The sequence below is a fragment of the Gopherus evgoodei genome, chromosome 2 (assembly GCF_007399415.2).
Source record: "Gopherus evgoodei ecotype Sinaloan lineage chromosome 2, rGopEvg1_v1.p, whole genome shotgun sequence".
NCBI lineage: Eukaryota > Metazoa > Chordata > Testudines > Testudinidae > Gopherus > Gopherus evgoodei.
Window position 1 is genome coordinate 26,766,770 of NC_044323.1, and position 14,473 is coordinate 26,781,242.

General features: G+C 40.0%; 1 protein-coding gene across 3 annotated transcripts in view; it reads right to left on the bottom strand.

The window, feature by feature from the left end:
- The window catches only part of CCNY (cyclin Y), a 227,100-nt gene that overhangs the window by 6,355 nt on the left and 206,272 nt on the right, over positions 1–14,473 (bottom strand). For all 3 annotated transcript variants that reach the window (XM_030550147.1, XM_030550148.1, XM_030550149.1), the window contains 2 exons: positions 13,610–13,776; positions 6,527–6,689 (listed from right to left, as the gene is read on the bottom strand). In XM_030550147.1, coding sequence (XP_030406007.1) covers positions 6,527–6,689; positions 13,610–13,776 — 330 coding nt within the window. The remainder of the gene's footprint in view (positions 1–6,526; positions 6,690–13,609; positions 13,777–14,473) is intronic.

Here is a 14,473-nt window from a genome sequence, read left to right on the forward strand (position 1 = left end):
GTCAAGTTTCCGCCGAAGTAAAGTCCATTTTGGCTTAGAAACCTACTCACGGTAGGAATAAATCAAGCATTCCTACTCAGGATAGGAATAAATGGTCAGTTTTCAGAATGGAGAGAGGTAAATAGAGTTCTCAAGGAATCTGTACCAGGAGCAGTGCTGTTCAATATATTTACAAATGATCTGGAAATAGGGGTCAACAGTGACATGGTAAAGTTTGCAGACAATATAAAATTGCTCAAAATATTTAACTGCAAAGTAGACTGCAAAGAGTTACAGAAGTATCTCTCAAACTGGGTGACTGGGCAACAGAATGGAAGATACCACCAAATTGGGAAGGACTGCAACTGCTTTGGAGGACAGGGTCAAAATTCAAAATGATCTGAACAAATTGGAGAAATGGTCTGAGGTAAACAGGATGAAGTTCAATAAAGACAAATGCAAAGTGCTCCACTTAGGAAGGAACAATCAGTTTCACACATACAGAATGGGAAGAGACTGTTTAGGAAGGAGCATGGCAGAAAGAGATCTAGGGGTCATAGTGGACCACAAGCTAAATATGAGTCAACAGTGTGATACTGTGGCAAAAAAACCAAACGTGAGTCTGGAATGCATTAACAGGTGTGTTGTAAACAAGACACGAGAAGTCATTCTTCCGCTCTACTCTGTGCTGATTAGGCCTCAACTGGAGTATTGTATCCAGTTCTGGGCACCGAATTTCAAGAAAGATGTAGAGAAATTGGAGAGGGTCCAGAGAAGAGCAAAGAATGATTAAAGGTCTTGAGAACATGACCTATGAAGGAAGGCTGAAAGAATTGGGTTTGTTTAGTTTGGAAAAGAGAAGACAGAGGGGACATGATAGCAGTTTTCAGGTATTTAAAAAGGTGTCATCAGGAGGAGGGAGAAAACTTGTTCACCTTAGCCTCTAATGATAGAACAAGAAGCAATGGGCTTACACTGCAGCAAGGGAGATTTAGGTTGGACATTAGGACAAAGTTCCTAACTGTCAGGGTAGTTAAACACTGGAATAAATTGCCTAGGGAGGTTGTGGAATCTCCATCTCTGGGGATATTTAAGAGTAGGTTAGATAAATGTTTATCAGGGATGGTCTAGATAGTATTTGGTCCTGCCATGAGGGCAGGTGACTGGACTTGATGACCTCTCGAGGTCCCTTCCAGTCCTAGAGAGTCTATGAATCTATGAAATTCAATGTTGATAAATGCAGAGTAATGCACACTGGAAAACATAATCCCAAGTATACTTAATAGGAAAAGGTACAAATAAGGACGACAAAAGTGATCAGGAGTATGGAACAGCTTCCTTATGAGAAGAGATTAAAAAGATTGAGATGCTGAGCTTGGAAAAGGAGACAGCTAAGGAGGGATATGATAGACGTGTATTAAATCATGAATGGTGTGGATAAAAGTGTTATTTACCTCATCACATAACACAAGAACCAGGGTCACCTAATGAAATAACAGGCAGCGGTTTCAGACTAACAAAAGAAGTACTTCTTCATACAATGCACTCTCAACCTGTGGAACTCGTTGCCATGGGATGTTGTGAAGGCCAAAAGCATAACTGTGTTCAAAAAAGAATAAGATAAGTTCATGGAGGATAGGTCCATCGGCAGCGTAAGCCAAGATGGTCAGGGATGCAACCCCATGCTCTGGGTGTCCCTAAGCCTCTGAATGCCAGATGCTGGGACTGGAGGATGGGGAAGGATCACTCAACAACTGCCCTATTTTGTTCATTCTCTCTGAAGAATCTGGCATTGGCCACTGTCAGAAGACTAGGCTAGATGGATCACCGATCTGACCCACTATGGCCATTCTTACATACTATATACAAAAGAAAAGTATTTGTCCTTACATTATTTCCAAAATAACCTTGTATTCAGGAAGGCAATAATTTTCTTCAGACAAGGAATTTAATATTCAATCTGTTCTATCCACTAGCAAAATTAACACTCATTTTATGAGGGTCTCAGGGGACCTTCGTAATAACTGATGTTTTGTAAAATTTAAGTTCACTTTGGAAATAAATTTCATAAATGGAATGAGAAGAATTTCCAATAAAGATTAAGAGATTGGAAAGTTAGGGTTTTAAATTTATATTTTAATTACATAACATCCTAGAACTTGCAGTTACATTTCTGTTGATCTAAAATTTAATCATCTTCCACAAAATCTTCATTTCTATTAACTTTTAATGTCAGTTTTGTAATAGGATTATGTATTCAAACAGATGCCTTCTGTAAAAAGAGCTCTGTAACGCTGTCACATGATTTGCAAGATAATAGATTTTCTTTTATGGGGCCTGGCTGTAATGCATGTGATCAGCCAGAACATTCTCTCTGTGTTACAAATGTACACACTTAATCAAGGTTTATGAATCTGGACAACATGTCACTGGTAGGAAAAAAATCCCAAAGCTGCCAGTGCAAATTTTGGCTGCAAATCACTTGCAGTGCAGTGAAAGAACTCAACCCAATATAACTCAAATTCACAAAGAACGCGGGTAAAGCAGCGCTCGGGGGGGGCGGGGCTACACACTCAGGCAGATCAAAGCAAGTTCGACATAACGTGGTAAGATTTTTTGGCTCCCAAGGACAGTGTTATATCAGGGTAAAGGTGTATTTTCAATTCTCTAAGGCTCTGCTGTCACCCACTTGGGAATGAATGCATGCAGATTTGGTCACCTCATTACTAGAAAGATTTTGACAAACTGGAGGGAGTTCAGATATAACATACACAAAAACCAACCAACCAAACAAAAACCCCTCCAAACAAAATCAAAGAACAGTGGTCTGGAAGGACTGATGTTTGAGGAAATTTAAAAAAAAAAAAAGTTAAATATATTTGTTAGTTGCCTTTTCTGAGCCAAAAAGCAGCCAGGAAACATTTTGGGCACCAAGAAGCTAGTTACAGAGGGGCTCTCCTTAATTTGGGGAGAACTAGAAATGGAAAGAAGAATCTCTGCCTATTAAAAAAAGTCAGTTTCTATGCATCTTCCTGGTCCAGAATATTTTGTAGTCAGCAGCTAGTAGCTAACCTCCACTTCTGCAACAGGAAGCTGGGGGTAGGGGTGGAGGGAATGTAAGAGCACCCTGTTTGTAGGTTAGATCTCATTTCTCCTACTCTTTCCTCTGTCAGAATATATCTAGACTGTAAGTTTTTCAGGCAGACGAATGTACTTCTCTATGTAAAATGCCTAGCACAACAGGCCCTGGTTTGGCTGGTTCCCAGGCAGTTCAGTAATACAGGTAATCAAGCATTTATAAAATGCAACAGTTAAGTTGGAGATGCGTCCCAAAGAATTCTTTCCTCAGTTTTTCCAAAATCCTTAGTGTTGAACTGGGCGTAGCGCTGTGATTATGGACTAGAATTGGGTACAGTGCTTTGCAGACTCATCCAAAATTACAAAGCCTGACTGAATGTGAGGCAACAAAAAACCACAACTATTTGAATGGTGTAAATGATGCCAAAGAAGAATTTTTCAGGTTGCTGCACAGGAGTATAACTAGGTGGGTAACAGGAGGAAATTAAGAAACAGAAGATTTAGGCTGGGTATCTCGAAAAGCTTCCTGGAACTAAAGTCAATTAAGTTGTGAAAGAATCTCTCAACATTTGGCATAGTTAAAATTAGACTGCAAAATGTATTAGAAGATGCGCTGTAAGGAACAATCCTGCACTGGCAGATAGACTGTCTGGATGATTTAACCTTCTATCTCCTATGACTGCATACAGTAGGAAACAGTATAGATTCTCGGCCAGAAGAGCACTGGATAGATTGGTTTGACTGTTACCTTCAATCTGACTGTGGCCTAGTAACATCCTGTACCTTGGCAAGAAAAATCTATTTTAATTTAATCACTGAAAGACAAAGCCTCTACTCAGTGTCAAATTGTGGATATATAAAATATGGTGAGATATTCTACTCCAGAAATTCCATCAAGTATTAATGATTCAGACAAGTTTTTAACCTCATGGATTTTCTCAAAGACAGGTTATTGTTAATGGATCCTATCCAACCTTTGCACTTGATGATGGATTTCACTTTACAAATTCCTCTCTCTCTCTCTCTTTTTTTTCCCCTCATGTCAGGCACATGAAGTATTTGTAAGAAAAGCATAGGTTTTGCCCTGGCAGATCTGATATTCTCACTTCACAAACACACATTAGACACTATTATAGTATAAGTTACTCTGCCTACCTTTACATTGTATTATAGTTATTGACATTGGCAATATCACTTCTCTTTAAAGGATTGAGAAAAACTAAATCTTTCACTAAGGAAGAAGTTGCTTTATTTAAATCTTAGAATTGAATGAGCATGTTTATATTTTCATGGTTAATCACTCTATTTGGGGGTACATGTTAACTATTAACTTGCTGTCTAAATCACAGACTTTATTCCTTCTCTCAAAACATATTAGGCAAGCTCCTCAGCTGTTACTCCACTGATTTCAGGTTACACAACCTGCAGATCAGCTCACTGATTTAACACAATGCTCAGAATCTTGGCCATGGCTGAGACGCAAACAACACACTTAGGTCAGTGGTGCAGCAATGACTTTAAGACACCTTTACCGATTCTTGGCTGGCTATATGTTGGGCGCATCCCTGTGAATAATTTAGAGCAGAATAAAGGCTGATGTAAATTATATTGTTTACCAATGTCTCCAAGGGACCATTACAGCAGCCAGGGACTGTCAAGCAGCAGGGTAGCCTCAGTCAGTCTCTCTTTTCCCAGTCACAGAATGTGGGCATAGTCTAAGAGCCATTACACCAGGTCTACAAACTGTAGGGTCCCCCTTCTCTGGGTTGTTCTTTCTGTGACCAGCTATATTGCCTTAGAGGTGCTTTGCATGTCCACTGCAAACCAGCCCAAATATATGCATTATTAAGATTGCTATCCTTTTGATCTTATTCTATTTATCTTTTAAATATGTATTTTCCTCAGTTTGTACAAATTAATTCTTGATCTGCTTTTATATAGAGAATAAGAAATCATCCATAAATGCTAAGAGACTGTATGAGCTGCCTCTGTTATGTGGATGTGTTTATATTGCTTCAACTCCCTCTCTTTTTATAGAGTTTATTAAGTATTTTATTTTCTGGAGTCTGTGAGAACAGTCATAAGCTTATAGTCAAAATGAAAAAGGCTTTATCCAGATGTTTTACCTTGTGTGTAATACAGACATGGGGAACCTGTTCCACTAAATTCTGACCTACATTTTTCTAAGCAAAACTAATTGACATTAGTTCAGTACACTATAGAGCTCATTATCAGAAGCAGATACCAAAACATTTAACAAAGCTATCGTTCTACACATATGATTAGTATCTTGACAGTATTTTCATACTTTTGAATCACTACTGTAAATAACTTTGTACAAAGTAGTGTGGCCTGCTATCTAGAGAACAGTTATATCGTCAGCTAGAGTTTGCTCAGACATTTTGACAAATTTTGCAATGAAAACAAATGAAATTTTGCTAAAAATATTCACGAATTCTCTCCCCACCACTTTTCAACCACCCCAATTCCTAGTCCTTCTATTAATTCCTTGTGTGACCTGGATAAATCAATTAACCTTTTGTGGCTCAGTTTTCCCTTCTGGAAAAGAGGGATCGCAATGCCTGAATATTTCTCAGGAGCACTGAGAGTCTGAATGCAAGGAAAGCTTTGAGATCCTCAGATAAAGAGCTTCAGGTGCAAAGCAGTAGTATTCTTAAGGGAAATTAAGACTGGTCCACAATCAATGGCAGATTTCAAATTAGCAGCAGCATGTGTACATTTTCATGTAATGATGTTAATGACATTTTAAAACCTTAAAATCAAAGGGTCAAGAGATACTCCTGCAAAATACTGAGCTGGTCTGATGTCCCTAAACACCATGCACATCAGTGAGATTTTAGGATGCTCCATACTTCACAGGATCAGGCCCCATGACACATTCAAGTATTCTTATAAATCAGGTCCTATAAGAATGTATCATAAGGTCTGACAATTTAATAGCAAAATGAGCTTGATTCTCCTCTCACACTAATGAGATTAAGGAGTAACCCAGTTGAAATCAATGGAGTAATGAGAATGAGGGAGATGTACATGGAATGGCAATTTCCATAAGCACTAGTCAGTATCCAGATCATTACAAATATGTAGAATGAAAACAGGTCGTATGCAACCAAAAGAATCAGTAAAAACTGGTTGTCTAACAGCTGATCTTTGACCAAAGGTCAATGTAAAATATACTGTAAAACTTGAAGGTGTTTTCTGACGGTCAGTTAACATAATCACTAAAATTTCACTGCAATGGAACCAGTCTACAAGAATTGAAAAAAAAGAAAAAACATTCAAGGTGTGAGGCCAAGAGGTGAAGCACAATTAGCCCAAAAAACTGTCCACAGAGCCACAAAAAATGGCACTTGCAGAACAGCTAACACCAACGACAGTCTGAACAAAAAACACTCCAAGACATCTCACCAGCTCAACCTTGCAATAATATTAAGGGAAACCATCTTACCTCAAGTTTATAGGCCCTTTCCCTGCTGAGGGGCTCCAAAGGAAAGCTCAGGTTATTCGCTTCGGCCAGGGATCGCAAATCAAAATAATACTTGGCATAAACACTGGAGGGAACATTAATGTTGAACTGCAATAACTCAAGAAACTGGCGCTCCAGCTCATTCCTGTTAACGAGAAAATAAGTGTAAAAATACATTTTAGACTCCTGCTACCACCTGAGTATACATTACATTAAACTACAATAGATTGAACCAAGTACACTTCTTACTCCCAGGAGAGAATAAAACTAGTTTCAGTGTGTCACAGACATCTCTCACAGGGGCTGGGACATCCTCTAAACCATAGTTTTTCTGAAAAATTAGTTATTCGTTTCAGCTTCCACTATCATTTTTTAATTATTCAGGAAAAAATTAGTCCCCCACCATTCCCAGTCTTTTTTATGGATGCTTCCAATCAGAGTAAATGAGGTTACTTTTCCCCTATACATGTAAGCAAAATTCATACTGGGCAACAATAAAACAAGACAGATTTGTTTACCAACATAACTGTCAGTAATAGAGACTATTATTGATATTCCCACACAAAACACTTCATAAAGTCTGAGTTAAGGTTGTCTGACTGTCTATCACAAACCAAAAACGAATGGAAATAAGCCAGTAAATCAGTGGTTTTCAACCTGTGGTCCATGGAACCTGACGGTCCGCGGATTACGTCTAAGGGGTCTGTGTAAGACTGTTTTTACCATAGAGCAATGGTGCACAACATGGGGTTTGTGGACTCCTGGGGGGGGGGCAGGTCCGCAGATTACGTCTAAGATTTTTATAGGGGTCCACACCTTCATTCGAAAATTTTTAGGGTTCCACAAATGGGGGGGGGGGGGAGAGCGAGAAGCTTGAAAACCACTGCAGTAACCCATTGAAGTTAAAGGGTAGATGGTTTCCATAACTGATATTGCACTGTTCTCTATACTGCTTGAGATGCAAGTGTGCAAAGTAAACAAGGTTGTCATACTGAAAATGGCAACTACAAAATATGTTTTGTAATGTTTAAGAAAAAGGAATGAGGGATCAATATTGTACATGATTACTCTAAAGCAGGCAATACAGTTTATATGGAAATTGCAGCATTAAAATCTGCATGTGTGTGTTTACTGCTGTGATACATTTAGGCTATATGTTGATTGCACAGGATCAGTGTGATAAAAAGTGGACAGTGCATGATGAAAGGAAATAGTTGAGGTTGAGAGAGGAAAATGCCAAGTGGAGCAGTGAATGACAACTAACTTTTTTGCTCTTCTCACTCTATATAGAGGCCATCACCTTGCTTTCACAATATATCCCCACTCCCTATTAAATTCCCTCATCCAGCTTTTAAACATTGATACGTATCAATATTGACATTTAAAAGCTAAATGGGGGACGAACTTTCTGACAGTGCTCTAACAGCTCTCTAGTAGCACTAAAGCAGTACACGCGTTACAGAAAATCCACACTGACATAAAATTTAACTTTGGAAGAGTTTACCAGCAATAATACAAGATTTGACTTTCTCCAAGCTAAGCCTGGAGGAATAATATAGAACATGAAGCCTGTTGAGAGAGAGTGAGTGTGTCTGTCCATCTGCTGAGGAATATACCAACTTTGACAAAACAGCACTTCTTTTGGCTCAGACTTCTTTTGGCTACATCTTGACTCCCAGATTTCCAGGTAACATCAGTAGATCATCTACAACTGACTAGCAAAACTACAGACACCCATTAAAACAAACAAATATTCCTCATTTGAGCTAATGTAATTTAATTAACCAACTCTCCACAACAGATTATTGTAATGTGCTGTACTTATGGCTACCCATCAAGTTCACACAGAAGCTCAAACTAGCTCAGGACACAGCTATATTTCTGAGTGGTGAGAGCTAGTGCATTTACATACACCTACAATTCAGTTCTCTACATCAGCTCCCTGTTTGCCTTTAGATGCAATCCAAAGTGTTGGTATTGATCTATACGGCTGATCTATAAACCCAAATGGTCTAGATCAGTGGTTTTCAAACTGCAGGAATGTAAGGCACTGGGTCACGGTGGCTCTGGTCAGCACCACTGACCAGGCCGTTAGAAGTTTGGTCAACAGTGCTGCCCAGTTTAGGCAGGCTAGTCCCTACCTGTTCAGACACCGCGCTCTGCCCAAAAGCGCCAGCAGCAGGTCAAGCTCCTAGGCGGGGGGGGGGGGGGCACCAAGCACTGGCTCTGCACTCCCATTGGCCAGTCAGCAGTGCCTGCGAGTGAGAGCCACATGGAGCTGCTTGCGCACCTCTGCCTAGGAGCCGGATCTGCTGCTGGCTGCTTCCAGGGCACAACATGGTCTGCAGTGCCAGGACGGGCAGGAAGCCTGCCTTAGCACCCCACTGCGCCACTGACTGGGAGCCAACCGAGATAAGCCCGTGCCACAAACCCCGTGCCCTATCCCCTGCACCAGCACTGAGCCTCCCACAACCCAAAGCCTCTACCTCTCCCCAAACCTCTCATGCTCGGCCTCACCCCAGAGCCCACACCCCCACTGCAGAGCCCTGAACCCCTCCCACACTCTAATCCACTGCCCCAGCCCTGAGCACCCCCCCAACCCAGAGCCCCCTCCTGTACCCCAAACCCCTCATCCCCGGCCCCAGTCCCAGCCCAGAGCCCTCACCCTCTCCTGCATCCCAATCTCCTGCCGCAGCCCAGAGCCCCCTCCCCACCCTGAGCCCTCATCCCCAGCTCTGTTGGGTCATGGGCATCAACAATTTTCTTCAAATGGGTTGCCAGAAAAAAAAAGTTTGAAAACCACTGGTCGAGATTCTGGTTGTCTGAAAGACACTTTTACCCTATATCCTATCATGATGGTTAACATTGCGACTAATAGCTGTGTTGTGTTCGTGTGTGTTAATTTCAATATTTAAAGCCCTTGGCTTCCCAGGCGTCAGGTACCATAGAAATTCATAATACAATCCCAATTACTTGAAAAGTCTTTGAATGAATTAGCTATATACATACTCATGGAAGCCGGTTTAGCAAGCTTTGAATTCTGTGCTTCGGTGTTTGGTGTTCCCCCAAACTATGAGTTCAAAGCCTGCTGAGCCAGCTCACCCAGGATCATCTAACAGAGAGCCAGCAGGCTTCCCTGAGACTGCTGGCTTTAGAGCTCCATTCCTGAGGACTACAAGAAGTTGGCAAGAACAGACCTAAGATGCTCGGCCAGACTGAGTTACACAGGCGTTCCAAGTCCCCTGGGGAGCTCAGTCGTGCCCAGCCAATAAGCTCTGCAGGAGCAGAGCTTTGCCTAGTCCTCACAAGACATATAGAATCTAAGGATAATCAAGAATGTGGGTAACATTTTTAGATAAGTGAAGTATGACTTTAACAGCACCATCATGCATTCCATCCACCTTTTCTCTCCCGTGACACCAGAACATTGTGTCCTTTCCAATGCATCTTCAAATTCTTCCTCTTCAAATGCACCTTTGATAAACTCAAAATGATGCTAAAACTGACAATCTCCATCACCTTATGTAGGACCAGTCTCAGGTAAATGGTCTGAATTATCATGGGATACAGTCAGTCTTCATTACAGCCACTCAAAACTCTTAGCCTTTCCAGTCTATGCAGGAAAAACACAGTCGCTTCAAAACTGGTTTTTAAGAAGTGTGACATGCTCATCAGAGGCTAAGCTGGAGAAGGAGTGAAAGGAGGTCTTTCCTGCAACTCTCAGAACGCAAGTGTCAGGAGTGAGGGAACAAAACCATGTAGGGAAAGAGTAGCTTAGCAAAATCCATCATGAAAAAACTCAAAACAGCCAAGAAAGCACTGCAAAAATGTACAACATGGAACAATCCTGCAGAGGCAGCGGGTGGATCAGATGACCTACCACTGGTAGACTTTCCCATCTATACTTTGTATTCTCAAATCTTATGTCTGATTTTGTTGGACTAGAAGTCAACCTTTTACTGATTATTTTTAATGGTAACAGTAACTCTTGAATTAAAAAAATAATAATAATAATAAGAGAGTGGCATCTGCCATATTTCCCACCTCAGTGACACGTGGGTATGTGTTTTCCCCATGCCGTCTGGGTGCGCATATCACTTACCACAACAATCAGATTTTTATTTATTTTTGGCCTATGACAATAAGCTTTCATTAGAAGTGGCCAGTTAATACTGATTTAGACTAAACTTTCATAATATTCCAGCAACGATAGGTCCCATTTTATAAAGCTCCTCCCAGCCACAGGGAACCCAACATGCTTAATATAAAGCTCTCAGTGAATCCTAGCATTTATCCTTTCCCTTACAGATAATTTTGAGACCAGGCATAAGCCTGACAAGCAGTGAACTAACTGGAAGCTAAACTGGGGCTTTTTGAGCAATAATGCTTGGACCTTCACTGCTTTGAGGCTGTAATCTGAGATTTAAAAAAAGATGTGCTGTCTGTATAAACATTTGTTCTCCTTTTCCCTTCTCTTGCCCCCAGTCCCCAATAAAAAGCTTAGACATGCCAACTATCCAAAGTCTCTTCAATGGTTATGCGTCAACATGAGTTAGAGCATAGACCAGACAGCAATACTTTCTATTAACTACTCACGCCTCATGTTACAATAATTCTCAAACATAAAAAGTTAACATTCAAATGTACAGAAGCTACTACAAAAGTGTCTTAAACAGTATATATAACTGGGATTTTTTTTGGCTTACCAATAGTTAATTTTAATTAGAAAAATTCCCATTGAGTTTTACATTTTTGGTAAGATTATGAATGCTGCACCAAAATGATCAATGGAAGAAAAAAAATCTTTTTAAAAGGTCTTCTTTCTAAAGGACTCTTTTTTGTGCTTTTTGGAGACTATTAACCATATTAATATTATTTCAGAAAAGCACATAATTACTACAAAACATTACAGTAAAAATAGCCATAGTTTACGAGTTACATAATTATCAAGAACATGTAGGGAAGCAAAATTCAGGTATTAGCTTTTTGCCTCGACAATCATCATAAATCAGTTTTCCTTCTCTCTCTCTTTTAAATTACGTAATAGCTAGGGATCAGAAATGTGTAAAAAAAAATACTAGAACTGAAAATTATTTAAAAACAGACACAATCTACATCAGCATGTCCTGAGGAAAGGCAGCTGAAAGCACTGAATAGAGCTCTTCCCTTTTCTGGCTGTAGAGGTGGCACACAAATAAGCATGCATGGTATGGTGGCTGAGTGGGCCTGTGTCCCCTTATGTCTGATTCCCAGCATATAGCCTCTTGCTACTGCCTACAGTTAATGGATATGGGCCAGACTTCTAAAGGTATTTAGGTGCCTAAAGATGAAGATAGGTGCACCAGTGAAATTTTCAAAGGTGCCTAGTGGCCCTGGGTTGAACTTCTGTTGACAATCAAGCAACACATTTAATTTATTGATTTTAGATTTATAAAATTCTCATTATGTTACTCACTCTGAGCATGTATTAATTCATATGATATAAACAATTAAACCAACACGACATCAGCTAAAGGTCTCAATCCTATTTAAACGCTCTCAGTAAAGGCCCCCTCTTTCTCTAAAGAAGCTAATTCTCCTCAACCCAGCCCCTCAGGGAAAATTATATTATATGAACAGCGCCCACAGCTTGTATATCCATTCCCTAATGAAAAACCATTTTACGCAAACACCCACACAGATAGTTGCATATACAGGAGCAAACTGTAGTTTGCCCTGTGCAGGTGCACTGGTGAGCATCGGGGATGGTGCAGAGAGCACATTACCTCCTCTAGCATACCTGTGTAGGATGCAGCAGCCATGCTGAAGCAGTTGCTCTAAATACCAAAGATTGATTAGCACTGCCTGTGGTACAGAACACCTGGCCTGGTTCTCTCACAAACCTGCTAGTGCCTGAAGACCAATACTGGGGGAATACACACTGTACCTTTTAAGAGCTGCTGCTTTCTGAGTGCATTGGCCTCTTGGAGACATTTTACCTGATTACACTATGCTGACATAATGACTCCAGCCTCTACCGCTCCAGTGCTATTCTCACATATACTCCAGTGCACCTCTGGTCAAACATGGTGCATATCACTGAACTCATGGTACAGGGATGCTGGAAAGCATAATATATATACACGTTCCACAAAGGTCTACAAAAGTGTCTACAATACCTAACCTGCCAAAATTTCACACCCAACAATCTACTGAGAAATATAGTGCTTACAATTCTGCTTTCTTGGCTGGCCCCTCTCTTATTGCTGGAATATATTCTTTAAAAAGATTTAGTAGTACCTTTAACTGGTATTTATCCTCCTAGACAAAAACTATAGCATCCCAGTATGATGCAGTATGTATCCAGACACCCTGATGCAATGTTACCACATAGTCATGTCATGATGCAGAAAGAGGTTGGGGGAAGTGAGAAAATTTCCCATTCCAAATTAGATTTGTGATTTTTAACACCCTGCAAGCTAACTTGGCAAGACAAGAAACAAACCCACCAAAGCCAGTTTCTGAACAACAGCAACAGCTGTATGGTTGGTGGGCCAGAGGCAACTAATGGACTTTGACGTAACGCAGAAATCATCCTGTATAACAAATCCAAAAATTGTGGACCATTGTCCACAAGCAGAATCAACAGCAGCAGTGAATATAATTTTAAAGACACAGGTAAAGAACTGCAGGCTTATTAGTCCTGTTTTTATTCAGCAACAGTTTTTTAGCATCCAGGGGGCCTATTATTTGCCACTCTTGCACCAACAAACTCTCTAGTAGTAACATATTTTTTAAAACACCGCTGTAACAATTCTGTTTTACTATAACAATAAATGTAAAAAAAAATGCAGTACACACAATTTCAAAAATGCTACAATCCCACAAAGCCATCAGGAACAGGCATAGTTGTATTTACAGTCCTAATAAATTCGTCAGAATCTGTTAACATTCCATGTCTCTAGATATAACCTGGAGTGCACTAACTTTACATAATAAAGTCTGTTAGGGAGTATAAGAAACAAAACACATATACACACAAAATTCTCGGCATCCGTAGACTGAGATAAAACATATGGAACTCACATGTCCTCAACTGTGATATCTTTCAGGATCTGGCAGTAATCCACATTCCACACTGCCTGGTCGTCCCAAACTTTGGATGCCAGTAGAATTGCACCCAGCACAATTCGCTTCCAGTTTGCTGGACAAATATCTATCTCTGCGTAAGTTAACAGTCTTTCAAGATATACCTGGGAAGACATGTTATAACCAAAACTTAGTATATTCTTCTACTTAATAGAAATATTAGGGAAAAAAATGTATTCTAAACAACCCATTCCACCTATTTTAACTCACTGATCTGATCCCGTCAAGTTTGTTTTGGAAAGGAAAGAAGGGTTTAATCCATTCATACAAAACCAAATTAAAGGTTGAATCTGGTCAATCTATGTTTTGGTTATGACTTTTCCTTTCTGCTCTTACTCTTACCACAAGAAAACAAAATTTTAGCAGAGTTTGCAATTGTCTTTAATGAATCCACTCATATTAATAAGCATTTGAATGCCTTTTGACATAACAGTGAAAAAAACGAGGGCAGGCTAACGATGCTGTGCACTGACAATTATAGAACAGCTTCTTAAGCCATGGGTAATCCCGGAGAATCAATTATCAAGCAATATACACTTATAAAAACAGTTACATGTGATGAAAATTACACAGAACGCCTCTGTTACATTGGTGTGCACTTAAGAAGCTTGTTTGCACCTTGAGTATGGTGGGATCCTAATTGTTCTGTTTATATCATATTGTTTTAAAAGGACTCAATCTATATATGCCTACAGTGTCCCATACGTTATAACTATGCCACTGTCACCAGGGAGAAAAATCAGATACAGTCTCAGTGAAAGGATTTTTCCTTTATCTCATGTGAAAGGGTTTCATATATTT